This window comes from Calonectris borealis, chromosome 3 (genome assembly GCF_964195595.1).
Source record: "Calonectris borealis chromosome 3, bCalBor7.hap1.2, whole genome shotgun sequence".
Lineage (NCBI taxonomy): Eukaryota > Metazoa > Chordata > Aves > Procellariiformes > Procellariidae > Calonectris > Calonectris borealis.
Genome location: NC_134314.1, coordinates 14,292,987 through 14,312,270, shown reverse-complemented (window position 1 = coordinate 14,312,270; position 19,284 = coordinate 14,292,987). Strand labels below are relative to the sequence as shown.

At 39.1% G+C, this 19,284-nt stretch overlaps 1 protein-coding gene across 1 annotated transcript in view; it reads right to left on the bottom strand.

Annotated features, from left to right (window-relative positions):
* NBAS (NBAS subunit of NRZ tethering complex) overlaps positions 1-19,284 on the bottom strand; it is a 209,439-nt gene that overhangs the window by 21,527 nt on the left and 168,628 nt on the right. The window contains exons 49-50 of the mRNA XM_075145030.1: positions 12,271-12,410; positions 2,420-2,564 (exon numbers count right to left, since the gene is read on the bottom strand). Coding sequence (XP_075001131.1) covers positions 2,420-2,564; positions 12,271-12,410 — 285 coding nt within the window. The remainder of the gene's footprint in view (positions 1-2,419; positions 2,565-12,270; positions 12,411-19,284) is intronic.

Here is a 19,284-nt window from a genome sequence, read left to right as displayed (position 1 = left end):
CGTCAGGCCATCAAGGAAGAGATGCAACATATAGATGGGCTCGTGATCGAGGGGTGGACTTAACCATGGACGCTATTGCACAGGTTATCCACGAATGTGAAACGTGCGCTGCAATCAAACAAGCCAAGCGAGTAAAGCCTCTTTGGTATGGAGGACGATGGTTGAAATATAAATATGGGGAGGCCTGGCAGATTGATTATATCACGCTCCCACAAACCCGACACGGTAAGTGCTATGTGCTCACCATGGTGGAAGCAACCACCGGCTGGCTGGAAACATATCCTGTGCCCCATGCCACTGCCCGGAACACCATCCTGGGCCTTGAAAAGCAAGTGCTATGGCGACATGGCACCCCAGAAAGAATTGAGTCAGACAACGGGACTCACTTCCGAAACGCCCTCATAGACACCTGGGCCAAAGAGCATGGCATTGAGTGGGTCTATCACATCCCCTACCATGCACCAGCCTCCGGGAAAATCGAACGATACAATGGACTGCTAAAAACTACGCTGAGAGCAATGGGTGGTGGGACATTCAAACATTGGGACACACATTTAGCAAAGGCCACCTGGTTAGTCAATACCAGGGGATCTGCCAATCGAGCTGGCCCTGCCCAATCAAGACTCTTACGTACTGTAGATGGAGATAAAGTCCCTGTCGTGCATATGAGAAATATGCTGGGGAAGACAGTCTGGGTTACTCCTGCCTCTGGCAAGGGAAAACCCATCCGTGGGATTGCTTTTGCTCAAGGACCTGGGTACACTTGGTGGGTGATGCGAAAGGATGGGGAGGTCCGGTGTGTACCTCAAGGGGATTTGATTTTGGGTGAAAATAGCCAATGAACTGAATTTTGATGTCAACTGTTACATGATATTGTATGTCATTATTTCTATGATATAGCAGTGGTATAGCAGTGAAAATCACCCAGATTAGTGAAGAATGAACTAACTCCAATGAAACCGAGCGAAGTGCAACGATGATAGAACTGGACGAGCGCAGCAGTACCGAAATGAGAACTGGCTTCAGGATGCAACGGCCCAACACCGCACACCATCTCTTCGGCCCTGAAAGACTGTTATAACAGATGGAGCCCAAAGTCATGGACTAAATGAACTCAATGGACATTTTAGAGGGATAGTCCATAGACCGAGGGAATGATATCTGTGCGTGCATATATATATATATATATGTGTGTATAGATAAAGAAAGATAGTGGTGGTTAATTGAAATGTATTAAAAAAGATGTGAGACCTAAGCACGACGTAAATGGTATGGAATAAGGGGTGGATACTGTCCTGGTTTCGGCTGGGATAGGGTTAAATTTCTTCTTAGTGCTGTGTTTTGGATTTAGTACGAGGAGAATGTTGATAACACACTGATGTTTTCAGTTGTTGCTAAGTGCCCTCCTAGTCCAAGGACAGCTCCCGTGCCTACTGACTGAGCTAGGTACACAAGATGGGAGGGAACATAATCAGGACAGCCAGACCAGCTGGCTAATGGGGTATTCCATACCATGTGACGTCATGCTCAGTATATGAAGGGTAGGCGTGATCCAGGAAGTACCGATCGCTACTTGGTTATCGGTCAGCGCGGGTGGTGAGCAATTGCATTGTGCATCACTCATTTTGTATATTTTATCATTACCATTTTCCCTTTTTTTTCCCTGTTCTATTAAACTGTCTTTATCTCAACCCACGAGTTTTTCTCACTCTTACCCTTCCGATTCTCTCCCCGTCCCGCTGGGGGTGGGGGGAGTGAGTGAGCGGCTGCGTGGTATTTGGCTGCCTGCCAGGTTAAACCACGACAGTCCATTAGTGAGAAAATTACTGATTATTTCATTAACAGCTTTTGCCACACTGATGCACTATTAAAGCCCTTCTATAAATACTTCAAAGAATAATTTACACTGGAAGAGACCTCTAAAGGTCAGCTAGTCCAACTAGCCCCCACTCAAAGCAAGTCAAACAAGATCAAATTGCCCATGATGTGATCCAGTCAAGTTCAGAATATCTCCAAGGACGGAGACTCCATGTCTCTTCTAGGCACCCACCTATTCTAACGTTTCACCACTTTAATGGTGGAAAACATTTTCCTTGTATGTAATGAGAGTTTTTGATGATGTAACTTGTCTCTATTGCCTCTTGTCTATCACTGAGCATCTCTGAGAAGAGACTGACTCCATCTGGCCACATGTTTCCTCATCCACATATTTAAAAGACAGCAATATGATCTCCCTCAGCCATCTTTTTTTAAGACAGAATGAACCCCATTCTCTCAGCCTCTCTGCATGTATTGTGCTCCAACCCCCTAATCATCTTGTTAGCTCTCCACCGGACTTGATCCAATATGGCAACATCTTTCTTGTAGTTGGGATCCCAAAACAAGACTCATATTCATGACACCCAAAGTTAAAACTTACCTCGACAGGGAGCATGTGCTTCGTCTCATACAAAGAACGGCAGATTTTCAAAATTTCGTTTCCTGTGTTCTCCTTTTCCTCAGGTGGGCATCTCTGTAGCATAACAGTCCCCAGTTTCACCCAGAGATTTTCATGTGTGCATGATCTGCCCAGAAAAAAGACAGATGTATACAGAATATAAATACACACACTCCTACCATTTTTTGTAGGTGTTTTTTTTCTTTTCTTTTTTTTTTTTTTGTGAAGTAAAGTACAATCTCATGAAAGAGAGAGTAAAATGTTTTGAGACAAGTTACTATCGTGATGCCATCATTCTTCCAATGCAACAAAGAAGCTTAAAGTGTTTTGAATTATGACATGCTATTATAATCCCTGAGGAATCACGCACCAGATAAGATCGATCAAATTGGAATAGCATAGGAACAGCTTCTCCTGGCTTTATACCAGGTAATTTCCCAAGCAGAATGGTATCGAGGGAGCGGTGACAGGAATCCAGCATTCCTAATTTTGTTTGCTTTGATCACATTCTAATAGCATCTGTCTCTCAAGTATCTGTCTCTTGCTTCTGAGTGGAGAAAATATTTCCAAGATTCATATTTTAATTTTCAGGTCCAACAAATACAAACAAAAAGAAACTTTTTTTATGGCCCACCCAAACAGGGTAGGAGAGCGAAAGTACATGCATCTGTACTTGTCTACTAGTAGATATGGATGCAGATACATTTGTTTTATGTATTTAAAATTCCACACCAAACTTCATGCAGTGCCACCATTACACAGTCAGACTTAAACAGACAGCAGACAGTAGATACAAGTAAATTTTATCATGCATGATGACAAAGGCAATGTTTACTTATAAAGTTTTGTTGCTGGAACCCTTCTTGGCCTATGGCCACTATTTGCTAGATCATGGAGATGCCTGGCTACTTTTGTAAGTGATAGGTGTACTTGCTAGGACTGCATGTACTGACAGAAATGGGTAGCAGACTGGAGCTTTTAAATGATAGCGTGAAATGTAACACGGGAACACATCCACACTGCCATTTTCCTAATGTGAATTAAGTTAATGCATTTCAATTCCCATCTACAATGGGCTAAAATCATGCACAATCACAGCTTAGATCATGATCATATTAAGCCACAGTAACGCAACCACTATGTTCATCTAGAATCATAGAATCATACAGGTTGGAAAAGACCTCTAAGATCATCGTGTCCAACCGTCAACCCAACACCACCATGCCCACTACACCATGTCCCTAAGGGCCTCATCTACACGTCTTTTAAATACCTCCAGGGATGGTCACTCAACCACTTCCCTGGGCAGCCTGTTCCAAGGCCTGACCACTCTTTCAGTAAAGAAATTTCTCCTAATGTCCAGCCTAAACCTCCCTTGGTACAACTTGAGGCCATTTCCTCTCGTCCTATCGCTAGTTACTTGGGAGAAGAGACCAACACCCACCTCGCTACAACCTCCTTTCAGGTAGTTGTAGAGCGCGATGAGGTCTCCCCTCAGCCTCCTCTTCTCCAGACTAAACAGTCCCAGTTCCCTCAGCCGCTCCTCATAAGACTTGTGCTCCAGGCCCTTCACCAGCTTCGTTGCCCTCCTCTGGACACGCTCCAGCACCTCCATGTCCTTCTTGTAGTGAGGGGCCCAAAACTGAACACAGGATTCGAGGTGCGGCCTCACCAGTGCCGAGTACAGGGGCACGATCACCTCCCTGCTCCTGCTGGCCACACTATTTCTGATACAGGCCAGGATGCCGTTGGCCTTGTTGGCCACCTGGGCACACTGCCGGCTCATGTTCAGCCGGCTGTCAACCAGCACCCCCAGGTCCTTTTCCTCTGGGCAGCTTTCCAGCCACTCTTCCCCAAGCCTGTAGCGTTGCCTGGGGTTGTTGTGGCCCAAGTGCAGGACCCGGGACTTGGCCTTGTTGAACCTCATACAGTTGGCCTCAGCCCATCGATCCAGCCTGCCCAGGTCCCTCTGCAGAGCCTCCCTACCCTCCAGCAGATCAACACTCCCGCCCAACTTGGTGTCATCTGCAAACTTACTGAGGGAGCACTCGATCCCCTCGTCCAGATCATTGATAAAGATATTGAACAAGACCGGCCCCAGCACTGAGCCCTGGGGAACACCGCTCGTGACCGGCCGCCAGCTGGATTTAACTCCGTTGACCACAACTCTCTGGGCTCGGCCGTCCAGCCAGTTTTTTACCCAGCGAAGAGTGTACTTGTCTAGGCCGTGATCCGCCAAAGCCACAAGTTTATCTGTGCATAAACTTAGCAAGGCACAAAACGTGGTTTACAAATCACCCCATCAATCTCTTTGGCTATTAATCAGCATCCCAAAGATACAGGAAACACTTCATTTTAGTTTGTAGGGAAAAAAAAAAAAATATCACAGCAAGACCAAATCTGGCAGGTTGGTCTTACAATTTAGTGTAAATTAAGATACTCATCCAGCACATGTGGGAAGGAGTAGTAAAGTGCTGCTTTTCAAAGATATTATTTAGCAGCAATTTGAAAGTAACACATTAATATCACTGGAAATGGAGTCCGTTAAGAGAGTTGGATTGACATATACCAAGGAATAGGTCTGACAACTCTGCAGAGGACAACCACCAATATCTACCATTTCACATATAAAAGCGCTCTCCTGCTCATCTTCCACTTTTGAAAGTACATACTGTAAACAAATAAAACCAGCTCTACATGAAGCTGACATTATATCCTAACATGAAAACCAGACAAAGATGCTAGAAGCGGGTAACTCTGAATGCAAACTAAATAGAAGTCATTATCTTTATTCCTTCTTTATTCCTTCTGACAACTTAATTGAGCCTTTCCATCAGTCACAGTCACTGAGCACAGAGCTGCCACAAGCAGAGCTGGCTGGGAATAGCAGAGCTCCTCCTCTCCTCTCCTTCCATCCTGATGGGTTGAACCCAAAGACGCCAGCTTATTCAACAAGCAGAACATGATGCACTTAATCTATGAACCCCCAGTAAGGTCAGTAGAAGGGAAAAAAACCCTGCAACTCCATCTTTGCCACTGGTTAAATTGATAGCTCCTGCTATGTGATCCATCTCTTGCTTAAAGGCATGGAGAGTCATAATGAATTTCCATTTTTATAGCTGCTGCCTCCAGAGTACATTAAAAAAACCTGTAAGAATTTCCCATTAGAAAAAGAAAACAAAAATCACACTACAGAACGCAGAAGTTAGAAATAATCAGAAAGATGCAAGGCCACAAGGCTTGCCATGTGCAGGTTTATTTATTTAAGTAAAGTATCAGATATATACTTTACATATATAAGGCTTTTCTCAACACAATTCCTTATAATTATTTCAAATACTTGTGTGATCTATTAATAAATACCCATTATCTGCCATCTCTAAATAAAACCAAGATTCAGTTAACCAAAAATCTGACACCTACAAGTAGAATTCAGTTTTCTTCTCTCCTGAATTTTACCTTAGTTCAACTATGGTTAAAAAAAAAAGTTATTTCTCAACATGAAAAAAGTAATTATTTCAAAAACTCAGCATGAACACATTATTTTTTTGTCCAGAACCAAAAGATGGAAATTTTGGACTGAGTTAAAAAACGAAAGGTGAACTAAGATATTGAGTTGCTAAAAACTGGTCTTTTTGAGTTCCAAAACACCTTATCAGTATTTTAAAAAAATATAAAAAAATGTCTTTTGAATGTAGGCAGCAAGTTCCAAAGGACTGCAGAGCTTCAGGTACTGTCAATCATTTTTTTTAAAAACATCTTTATGAAGTGCTTAAAATGACATCTGAATAGAATTATAGAATCATAGAATCATTAAGGTTGGAAACGACCTCCAAGATCATTGAGTCCAACCGTCAACCCAACACCACCATACCCACTAAACCATGTCCCTAAGCGCCACATCTACACGTCTTTTAAATACTTCCAGGTATGGTGACTCCACCACTTCCCTGGGCAGCCTGTTCCAAGGCCTGACCACTCTTTCAGTAAAGAAAGACAATATGAGACACCTAGACGGGAAAGCATGCATGCATAACAAGAGTGTGAAAATAAAAATTTTAGAAGTATATGGGTTTGAGTGCTGACTGAAACAACCAAGCTACCTCCTCTGTTTCCTCACAGTCAACATGGCATATTGTGGTATGAAGAGAATCATATTTGCAGGTGAATAATGAGCATTATTCTAGCTGGAGTGTTTCAAAATACAAGAGCTCAAAAAAACATCAAAAGGCACAGACTTATCAGTAACAGAGAGGTCACCAAAATTCTTTAAAAAAAACCCATAAAAGGCTACTGAAAAAACCCCAAACTTCAGTTCTTCTACTTCTCCTTCCTTTTGAGCCTTTATAGAATGTAAATTATATTTTCTACCTTTGTATTCAGTTATAAGTATTAGATATTTACTATTAAGCTGAAAACCAAAATTCTAACTATTCAGATGACTCAGACTTAAATTCCCCAGATCCTGCACATATCATTACATTGGCAGTAAACAATCAGTTAGCAACAACGACCCTTTTCTGAAGCAGAGGAGGAAAAAATAAATAAAGTTTAAACAAAAATCTTAATACATATGGCTAAACAATTGGCTTAACCGCTTGCAGTTTTCGTCTTTGCTCAAGAATTTCTTAATACAACTTGCTTTAAAATGAGATTGTTGCAAACCTCACTAACAAAACAGTTTCTGCTCCTTACTCCAACCCAGCCATCAAGTTAGGTTTTTCAGAAACACCATTTCAGGAACATATGCATAAAAACCCTCTAGGCTGGTTAGCATAATTGAATGCTGTTAACATGGAAGTATGCAGAGGCAGAAGAGAGAAGAATAAGCAATGCAAGAAGAGCAGAAGACCCCAGAGCAGAGCACGCTTGCAGTAGCCTTCCCAAAGATGCAGAGATGGGCGTATGATAGCAACCGTCAATGACAACGGGGAGAGAGAGGAGACAAGGTTCAGATAAAGAAGGTGGAAAGTACGAAAGATTTTTTTTGATTGTTGCTGGGCCTCCTATTTAGAACACAGCCTCTGCTTCCTGGCTGATGTGAATAATTCTAGGATTTACAAAGTCGAATAATACAAATTAATGAAATTAAAAATAATAAAAAAGAATTGTAAACTATTCCCAGCACACTATAACAAGAGGCAGTTGAAGGGAGGGGGGAAAAAATAAAATCTATCTACTTTACAAGAGTTTATGAAATTTACCCTGTCTCATATCAAGGAATACTAAAGAGAGCTGTACCTGACTTTTTAAAACCAATCATATTTGAGGTGGCGGGATTGAGGGTGGAATGAGGACAGAACTTCATTTCAGGAACGCTATTAGCTGTTAAAACAGATGTTTTTAGTTCACTTAAATTCATTTTAATGACAGCACGCTGATTATAAAAAGTCAAAATTTGAGAACATTTCTGCACACCAAATATATTATATCTGTAGACAAAAGTAAGAAATACACATTTTAGTTTTATATAAAATGTGAAATTTCATGGCCTAGATTTAAATTTAGGTTAAGTCCTTAAAACAAGTACTTAATGTTTGTCCTTTAGACTTGTTAAAAAAAACAAAACAAAAAACCCAAAGCACCCCAAAAAACCACCCAAAACTCCAAAATATTGACTAAGCCAATACAGCTAAGTGAAGGAAAAAATAATTTACAAAAAGGGCTCATAACTATGATCATGCTGTCTACTATTAAAATATCATGTATGTTTTTTGAAAGCACTAGAAATGAGCTACAAAGAAGGACTTTCAAGCCACAATGAGTATTCCTGCTGACACAGGATTTATAAAGTACTTAATCGGTCTTGCAAGTATTGTTAATAACAGAAACAAAAGCCATAATAAAAGGAAAGCAACAGGAATAAAAACACAGAAAGACCCCAGGGAGTGAAAATTCCCCCTTTTGATATATTTTTCTATCAGGACAACTCTTAGTAGGGAAGGGAAAACTGAACCATCATTGACTTTAAATAAATAAATAATAAAAGAAACCAGAGATGCAACATTCCTACTGAGAAAAGAACCAAGAAAAAAGGAGGGAAGGAAGCAGAACAACTACATCTTTGTCACTTCTTTCAAGATGCAGCCTCAATTGTCTTCTCCCAGGCAAAACACTGCTACGGCAGGGAAGAAAACAGACTAGATGATTTTTCCCCACCCTTCAAGCTAGCAGAGAGAACTGAAGAATGAAACAACGGTGGCAACCATGCCCTGTGCCCACCACTCTCTAAAAAAAAAAAAAAAAGCCAAAAACTAAAATAAAAAAAATTGTTTCCTATACTATGAACACAATTGCTTGCTCTGCTAAATCTTTTTTTTTTTTTCATTTTTTGGTTATCTAGAGTTTCAGGCAAACTCAAGAAAATCTGGCAAATCTGAACCACTCTTTATTTTCCTGGAAATAATGACTGTCGATTTAGTGCTGAGCTTTGGAAAACTAACTGGGAGTCTGCACTGTAGATCACATTTGGGAATCATAAGAGTCAGAGGTTCTCTGTGAAACCAGTATAAATGGCTATTACTAGAGAAAGAGAAGGGGACAATTTCTTCTGAAGGCTTTCCAAAGCCTCCTGGCAAAGTCAAAGCAGTGAAGAGAGACACTGAAGTTTTAGTAACAGAAATTATTAAATTAAAAAAAAAAAAATCTAATCACAGGATAAAATTTGCAGTTTGTTCTTAGCATAAAGTCTCAAGACACAGGCTGGTCAGCCTCACCTCAGTTCCTGGGAAGATGAAGCAAATCCTCCTGGAAACATTTCCAAGCAAATGAAGGATAAGAAGTAAACTGAGAATAGTCAGCATGGACTTAAAAAGGGGAAATCACGCCTCACCAAACTGATACTCTTCTATGATGAAATGATTGGCTTGGTGGATGACAGCTGATATTACGTACCTTTAACTCATTCAGCAAGGCTTTCTACACTGTCTCCCACAACATCCTCATAGACAAACTGATGAAGTATGGGCTAGGTAAGTGGACAGTGAGGCAGACTGAAAATTGGAAAACTGCCCAGCTCAATTAGTTGTGATCAGTGGCACAAAGTCCAGCTGGAGCAGTGACCATTAGTGGACCCCAAGGGTCTATACTGAGGCCAATACTCTAACATCTTTATTGAGGACCAGGATGAACATCAGACAGAGCGTGCTTTCAGGAAGTTTGCAGATGATACAAAACTGGGAGAAAGAGGCTGATACACCAGATGGTTGTGCTGCCATTCAGCGGTACCTTAAGACGCTGGAGGAATGGAGAGATCAACCACATGACACTCAGCAATGGGAAATCCAAAGTCCACCCCCTACCTGGGAAGGAATAACCATCAGGATAGACCGAGAGCCAACCAGCTGGAAAGGAGATTGGCGAAAAAGGACCTGGGGTCCTGACAGACAACAAGGTGACCATGAGTAAGCAATGCACCCTCGCAGCAAAGAAAGGCAACAGCATGCTGTCTTGCATCAGGAAGAGCGTTGCCAGCAGGGTGAGGGAGGTGATCCTTCCCCTCTACTCAGCATCGGTGAGACAACTGGAGCGCTGAGTCCAGTTCTGGGTTTCCCAGTACAAAAGTTACATGGACATACTGAAGTGAGTCCAGGCAAGTGCCACAAAGATGATGAAGGGATTGGAGTGTATGTCCCACGAGCAGAGGCTGAGAGAGATGAGAGAGTTGTGACTAGTTCAGCCTGGAAAAGACAAGGCTTGGGGGAATTTTATCAATTGTATAAATACCTGATGGGGAAAGTAAAGAAGAGGGAGTGTGACTCTTCTCAGTGACGCCCAATGATAGCACAAGAGGCAATGGGCACAAATAGAAACAGTACATTTTACCAAAACGTAAGAGAAACCTCTTAGTTGTAGTTGTGGAGTCTCCAATCTTGGAGATATTCAAAACTCAAGGCAACGGCCTTGAGCAGCCTGCTCTAGCTGACCCTGCTTTGAGCAGGGGGGGTGGAGTAGACATCTCCAGAAATCCTTTCTGACCTCAACTATTGCTAAATACATGAAAATCACAGAATCGCGTATAAGGTTGTGAATTAATTTACCCTGTTCTCTTGCCTCTTATCTTAGCCAAATTGATTTCTTTATGTCAAAATTGTGACTATGTAAATGCCTAGGAGCTATACTAACTACTTTAGACCCTAAATGAGTTATGATACAGGTGATCAAAGTATTTTGCACAAATTTTCAGACTTCACCGATCTTGGAACTAAGAGGTATCCCACCTCTGAAATTTAATCCACTGTTAGTTGTGACTAAAAATCACATTTAATCATTATTTTGTTTTCTCTTCTTCATTTTAGGAAGTCAGCCTGAAGGAACAGAACAGCAAGCGGGAGATAAAATTAAACAATTTTACAGAGCAGTAGACAAGAACTATATACAAGAAGTGTTCTCCTTTCACAAAATCTTTAGTCTTTCTGTTCAACCCAAGGAAAAAGAATTTTGCTAATTGCAGCAGTATTTCACTTGACCATAAGTTCCATAAGTTTAAAACTTTTTTTTTTTAATCTGAACACTACCTTAAACAAAGTTTGACAATTCCCACACACTATGAGGCATCCAATTTTCAATTACAATTAAAACAAAACTAAAAAGGAAAGCTGAATATGAGATTGTGACAGATCACACAGCAGTCCTTGTACTCCTTAATGCACTGAAGACAATTTTTGGCTCATAAAACTGTCATAAAGAATTTAGGTTAATGCTCATCCAGAAATTGCAAACAAACTGCAGGCTTGAAGGTTAATAACCCTTACAGATTACCTTCTAACGGAAGGTAATCCAGTTCTCTACAAGTACACAAGAGAGTTACTTTTTATGAAAAGATAAGCCTTAACTTTTCTGACAAATCAATGCACATGAACACTTTGGGGAGTGTAGTCGCCAGGTTAAAATAGGTTGTAATCAATACCCCCAAAGTAATGCAATGGAAGCATTATTTAATGTCTCTAACCTAACTACCATCAGATAAAACATGGCACATTGTACTCACTAGCCAAAAATTTATTAATATTACTGCTCTCCTTGAAAGATATGTGACTTTTGCCTCGTAACAGAAGATTATATGAATCCTTATATCTTAGAAGTGATCATCAGTTATAAAATAGAACAGCTAAAGTTTTTACCTTTAAATGTGTTGAGAAAGTCATAGACAAAACCCAAAGAATTGGTTAAAAATAATGTAAAGGTGTTGCAAATTAAGTTTCAATAAATATCTATTCTGATGGGTGCAATACTGAAGGTTTCAATAATTATTTTCATTTTAAATTGTTGGGCTAGGATATGTCTTCCCTACTATATATTCTTTACTTTGGATACTTTATTCAGAGACAGAAATAATGGGTAGAGGATCTAGAAAAGAGAAGTACTATTGCTTGGTACCATTACCCTCACAGACCTCCTGCAGACTGTCTGCCACAGCCATCTGACCATTAACTTTCAAGGGTTTTTCTGCAAAGTGTAACTTTGAATGGAAAAACCAGTCAGAACTTTCTATTCCTTTTTTATGGATTTTTATGGATACTGCCAAAAATAAGAGCAAAGTACATAATTTTAAATTCAAGTAGATAGAAAACCCTCCTGTGCAACAGTTCAGGCAACAAAATGGTTTTCTGCCTCCTCCATGATGTATACTACATATGTATATATAGTTTTTACAAGAAACTGATTGATTCAATTCTGCTTTAAATAAACGATTTATTTTTCCCAGTATGACCTTTTGCAACCATCATACTCCTCTTAGCCATGTTTGAATTCATTGACTGAAAACTACATGATATTATCAAGCAAGAAGACTTGGAACTTTTTTTTGTTACATTATCTGAAGAAATGCTCACCTGTTGCTCATGTCCATCGGTGGCCAAGCTTGAAGGAGTAAAACCAAGTGCTGAAACTCAGACAGACTGCGACTAGACTCCAGAAGTCCCAGGAAGAGACCATACCTTTTTTCTTCATTTTCAACATCTGTTATTTCTACCTGGGAGAAGAAAAAAAAACCCAACAGATTTTTTTTTAAGAAATCAATGATTTAAAAGCAATCAACAAACTGTCTGTGAAGGATATCACTGTTGTAAAACAACGCAGGAACACTGTGAGCGTAATTTTCCCAGAAACCCATTTTCTTACCTCTCATTTTCAATTACATGCAAACAAAACAGGAGAGCACACAGACGTTGGGGAATGACTTAGGTGTACGTTCTTAAAACAAGTACCTTCATTGATTAGTTCAGAGGATCTTATCTCTATGTTCTTCAAACAACCAAAAATTCCTTCAATTTCCTTTTCTCAATATCTAAACATATATACACACAGACATATATGTATTTTTAAAGAATGGGTATGTCTAGTTCTTCCCCAATATATATTACTCTCACTCACCTATGAAAATTTAATAGTTTTATCTGAATTCACAGCATCTAATCTTTTCTCCCACAGGAAAGAGCCCTGAAACATGATTCTAAATTAATTTACCCCGTGAAGAAAATTTGCTGACAAGTACTATAATATTTCTCTGTAGAGGTGTTTGAACCTAAGAAAAATAAAACCCCCCACCCCATCAGCCAGCCACCAGACAACTCTACCTCAGGAAAAATGTCCATGTAAGTTTAAAACCTGCAGCTTTTGCCAAGACTTGCATTTACTTCAGTTGATGACAAGTTCTTTTACAGAAAATTACTGCTTGCAGTTTGCATGGTAAAAAAGTACAAGGTAAAAGGTCTGACTGTTGAAGAAAGGTTGCTATAAATGAGAACCAACTTGCTACTAAATGAGAAGCAGCTTCTGTTTAAAAGTTTGGCTATCGCACTAGGAGGGTGTCCTAGTTTCAGCAGGGATAGGGTTAAATTTCTTCCTAGTGCTGTGTTTTGGATTTAGTACGAGGAGAATGTTGATAACACACTGATGTTTTCAGTTGTTGCTAAGTGCCCTCCTAGTCCAAGGACAGCTCCCGTGCCTACTGACTGAGCTAGGTACACAAGATGGGAGGGAACATAATCAGGACAGCCAGACCAGCTGGCTAATGGGGTATTCCATACCATGTGACGTCATGCTCAGTATATGAAGGGTAGGCGTGATCCAGGAAGTACCGATCGCTACTTGGTTATCGGTCAGCGCAGGTGGTGAGCAATTGCATTGTGCATCACTCATTTTGTATATTCTATCATTATTTATTATCATTATTTTCCCTTTTCTGTTCTATTAAACTGTCTTTATCTCAACCCACGAGTTTTTCTCACTCTTACCCTTCCGATTCTCTCCCCGTCCCACTGGAGGGGCGGGGGGAGTGAGTGAGCAGCTGCGTGGTATTTGGCTGCCTGCCAGGTTAAACCACGACAGTCCTTTTTGGTGCCCAACGTGGGGCTTTGAGTAGCCACCGTGTCTGTAGCCGCCCCCGAGACTCGCCGCTCCGCCCGCCCCAATGAGGCACCGCTGCTTGCCCTCCCTCTTTTCTTGTTCCTGAGGGTTGATCTCTGGACAGTATTCCTGAATAGTTGTTTAACCCTAAACAAGGCCTGAACCACATTCAGGAGACATAGCAATATGAACATGCTTGTTTGAGCATCCCAAGGATATTCAAAATTCTCAGGGAATATTGTGGACATCTTTGTGAAGAGGATAGAAGAAAAAGGAGTTTCTGACGATATGGAAGGGAAGATGAACAAGTGGGAGAGAGTGTCCCATCCCGTCTCCCCCTTAAATTCATTCTCCGAGGAGAAGCAAGTGCAATTACCAATAATTTCTAAGAGGTGGTTCAGGCCTCTTAGGAAGAAATTTAACCCTATCCTTGCTGAAACTAGGACAGAGGGCTTTCACAAGTGGAATAGCTATTTCCTGTCTACCTGACATACAAAAGTTCTTGGAGTTTAAAAATAATTTTTTACAATAATAAGGTAGCTTCCTCTGCGTTATTAACAGATTCTAACATGAAATTTTTTCTTCCAAAGTTCAAAAAGTTCCAGGATATCAAACACTTCAGTTTCATCTTATAATTCTGCTGAAGATACACAGCACTAACTGTTAACTTTTCTGTTTCAGCCCAAGTAGTTCAAGACATCAAACATGGACAAAGTTTTCCTTAGTCCTACAGCTATTCTAAAAGATTAAAGATAGCATTCTCATCTTTTCAAAGCGACTCTGATAGATCAAGGGCAAATTTTTCAAAAGATGTTGGAAAACAAAGATTACTGATGCATTTATTGAGCTGCCTACATAATTTGTGACTTTAAAATATTTAGTGTTGAAAAACTGTTCGCTTCTGTCTCCAGGGTACATCTGAAAGCACCGCATACTAAAACATTTTAAATAGTGAAGAAATGTTTCTGAGATCTGTCCATTTAAAATACTTTTCTGTGCTGCAAATGTCACATAGCAGACATCAGTTACCCACCTGTAATATACCTAAATTCCATCTATACTTGTTAATATAAAATATTATAATCTTCAATATTTAAATCACAAGGCTGAAAAGAGAAGGGAGAAGAACAGGAAAGTGTAAAAGGGACATAAGACATGCTAACCTCTAAGGATCAAAAATATTTAGCAATTTAGCAAATTATGTACTATCTAGACAACAGAAGTTCTCACATTGCTTCATCTGTCCCCAAACTCCTTTTTCAGACAACTAGCTCTTTAAATATTTAAACAAAGTAAGTAGCATTCTGGATGGTCCATTGAGTACATTTTAGTGTATCTGCACAAACAGCATGTTACTTCAAAACACAGGCTAAATGTTCAGATCTCTCTAATGATAACTGTAAAAATGGCAAGAAATGGCACACATAATATTAATAGGTGAGAAAAGCTGTCACAGAAATTGAGCCATTAGTAGCAGACAGTAGATAAGAGTAGATCAGACATCCTATTCTGGTTTAGATTGGATATTAGGAAAAAAGTCTTCACCGAAAGGGTTGTTAAGCACTGGAACAGGCTGCCCAGAGAAATGGTGGAGTCACCATCCCTGGAGGTATTTAAAAGACGTGTAGACCTGGCGCTTAGGGACACGGTTTAGTGGTGGACTTGGTAGTGTTAGGTTAACGGTTGGACTCGATGATCTTAAAGGTCTCTTCCAACCTAAATGATTCTATGATTCTACTCAACATGAACTGAATTCCAATAATTCTGTCTAATAATGCATCTTTACAGGCTCGGGTTTACATTTTTTTAATGAGGTTAATTAATCTAACATTATAATGTTGTGTTTTGAACAGCTGGATCCCTGCAACATGATTGCTCATAACAAAACACATATTAATACAATCAAAGTAAATCAGAAGAATTAACTTTCTATTCTTAAATATGGTGTGCATTTCTGCAATATTTCTTTCTACAATGGCCTTTTTCAAGTCACTTACATTTCCCACTAAGAGTAATAAAAATAAACTTTCTACAGTGTTATTTGTTTATAGTTTTTAAGAAAACTATTGAAAATTCACTTTTTATATGACATTTTAAATGCATGTCACTTCTATTTTCTGTGAAACAGGTAAGATTAGAAAGTAGCGACATAGCGTAAAAGTATGCATACTTTTAAGAGTGCATATGGTGACCTAAAAACACAGCACTAAGGATAGAGGAAATGGAAGGATAATGAAAGAGCAACAAATGGAAAATACCTAAGTATTGATGGGTAGATGACAAATATGATTACTTTCAAAAAAATGCCTAGTGTTATCCTACCTTAAACTCCCCACCCCATCTTTTAAGTCCTAGCTATTTTCCCTTCTCCAATGTATCTTATGCTTCTGCTGCATCTATCAGTCGTCCCTATACTCCACATATATCTCTGTATCAAGTATGTTTTAAGCATTATTTCACTCCTGTGACAACGTGGTTATTAAAATAACTTTTTTTTGAAGAAGAAAAGCCAAGATTCAGATGTAAAACCCTGCTTTAACACCAAGAATGCCTGACTGTGTGTGACAATGGTCACACAGTCAACTGTATCAGGAATATTTTTCAAAAGTACTCCTGAGTTGAAAGCATCATCAAATACACGCTGATTCTGCAAAGATTGTGTCTACACTTCACATTACACGTTGATAAGTAGTCCCACTGGTTTAAATAAGATTGCACAATGTCTAAAATTGTACCTTCTGAGAAGCAGCTGTATTTAACTTATGTGTATATGCCCTTACACAATCAAGATCATTGAAATCTATGCACTGTTTCCCCACTAGCATTACTAGAAAAATCCTAACGAGCAGAAGATCAACACTATGTACCAGAAACACAGACAACAATAAAACATTTAAAATCTTCATTTCAAGGTACTATTATTCCTATAAAACAAAGAGAGCATTTTAAATTAAATATCAGTAAAGTAGCAATATTATCTGCTATGAAGTAAATCAAGGCACTTGCCTTAAATAGCTTCTGCACTGCTTTATAGTTTGAATAACAAGATACCTTGCCCTCTCTCTAATTCTTTCCTTATAATTCTCCAGAAATAGAAGTTACAATCAAACCAGGAAAAAAGTGATAGTTCCTTGCTGCAAGAAAGCAATACTTTGAAGCAGCACATTGGAATGAGGCTTTTTTAAATTTATATTTACTATACATATATATATGTGTGCGTGTGTGTATGTGTGTGTGTATATACACACACACACACACACACACACACACACACAGAGAACACAGGTTTTCCTCTATACCGTCTCCTCTTTCCAAGGCTGAGGGAGAGCATGGTGAGGAAGCAGCCACCTCACACAGCACAAACCGAGCACGTTCTGTGTTAAAAGGTAGAAATTTCATCTTAACAGACGTGAAAGCTAGCCGAGATTAAGTTACCATGGTTAGTTAAGCCTGTTGTTTTGTAATAACACAGCAAAAAGATTAAAAATTCCACTTTTAACTGAACACTCTCTTTGTAGGACTCTGAATGATCTATTCAAATGACTCTGAATGTTGTAATGCAAGAAGGCACTGCATTTTTACCAGTATGATCATCTTGAAACCATGGTAATGGGATACTATAACTCAGCTTTCCCCCCCTTCTTTTTTTTTTTAGAAAAAAAAAAACCAAACCAAACCCATCCTTCTAAAAGGCCATGCAAAGATAACCTGCCATGAACAGCTGGAGCCCTGATAGCACAAGTGCATGTAAAGAAGAATCTGTCACTAAACAGAATAATGAGACCTATAGCAAGGTAGCAAGGAGTATGCTTGAACTTCAGATGACCCCAAAGGAATATGAAAAAAGAAAAAAACAAAAGCAAGGAAAAGGAAAGCAAGGACTTTCAGTTTTAACAACAGATTTGCTCAATTCTGTCTTGATTTTCCCTTGTTTCATGCCTTCTCTTTGGCAGTAGAACACAGCTGGCTTCATGTTTTTCATTAAAATAAAAGGCTGCACAAATATTTACCACAATGGGAAAGTCAATTAGAGGAATTAATTTTATAAATGATACTCATGATAGATTATAAAACGAAATACAAATTAAATAAAACCAAATCTTATGTTAAACTGTTAAAATACACAATTTCATTATCAACAAGGGACTACATATGTTTAAAATCAAGAATATGCAAACATCTGCATATGCTAATGTTCCTTAAAAAAATATAGAGGAAATTAACAAAGCAAAACACAGGCTACACAAACAGCACTGAGTGTTGCTTAAAACTGCATTAGATACTACCAGCTATCTGAACCAGTGCAAACTCCTCTTTATTGTATATTCTCCTCCTAAGCATTTTGCTTTTACATCTTTTCCCAGTTTCTCCTGTTATTAATTAGCAGTGCTTGGAATGGCCCATAAAGGAGTTCTGACTCATCCCACATTATCGCTGCTTAATAAAGGCAAAAATCAGTCCACCTTTCTGAAATATTGACCAAGACAGAAAATTAACCACATTTCTGAATGGGATTGCAAACAGCAGCTACACCGCGTAGCAGCTATGGTATGCCAGAAGACAAAAGTCAGATTTTCTTTTTATCTATTATTTTGTGTGTCTTTGAGTATAGCCATACAATACACCTCATTGAATTACATGATTTTAGCCATCAAAACAGCTATTTTTCCTCAAGTAGTTATGGTCTGCTTACCAGTAGCAGAGACTTAACATAGCATATGTTCAATCACCCATCCTCTTAAAAGGGAAAGTTGTGAATTTGCTGTAACTTGCAAATCTTAAGAAAACTAAAACACTGCTGAAAAATCTATTGCTGGAGTCCACTTATTTATCAAACAATTGGCCAAAATATCTCAGTTTTGACATCATTTGGCTAGTAGGAAGTTATATCAGACAAGATTCCTACAAGCTTTTTAAAACATTTGGTTTTATATAAAAAAACATGTGAACTATACGGGTATGGGTGCTTTTACTGCTAAAGTTTAAGTGATAAGAAGAATCTGGCAGTTGGTTGAGATACTTGTAATCTCTTCAACAGTACATTATCTGAGCACAAACATACTCGTTATCTGACTTTAGCCATCCTGAGCAAACTTGGAAGGCATGTTCTTTATATCCAGTGCTGAAATAAAAACTTAATGCACTTAGAATCCCTCCTCAAATAAAACCCCAAACTGTTCTGCCTGATGATAAAATCTTTCAAAGACTTACATCATTCTCTTCCCTCACAGATTAGATCCTATTAGATGCCCAAAATGTTGAAACCACTCAACATACTTTAGCTGCTTTCAATGCACAAAGGTTTGACTCATAATCTTGTTCCATAGATCTAGTATTGCTTTATAAATACTCATCACGTGACACACACTAAGTAGTCCAAACACAAAAAGTTCCCTCAAAAGTTTGTTGTGTAGCTTTTAGAAGCCTAGTATTTTATAAAAATTATAAGATGATACACTTGAAGAATGATAAGGTTAAAAAAAGCTGTGGACATAATA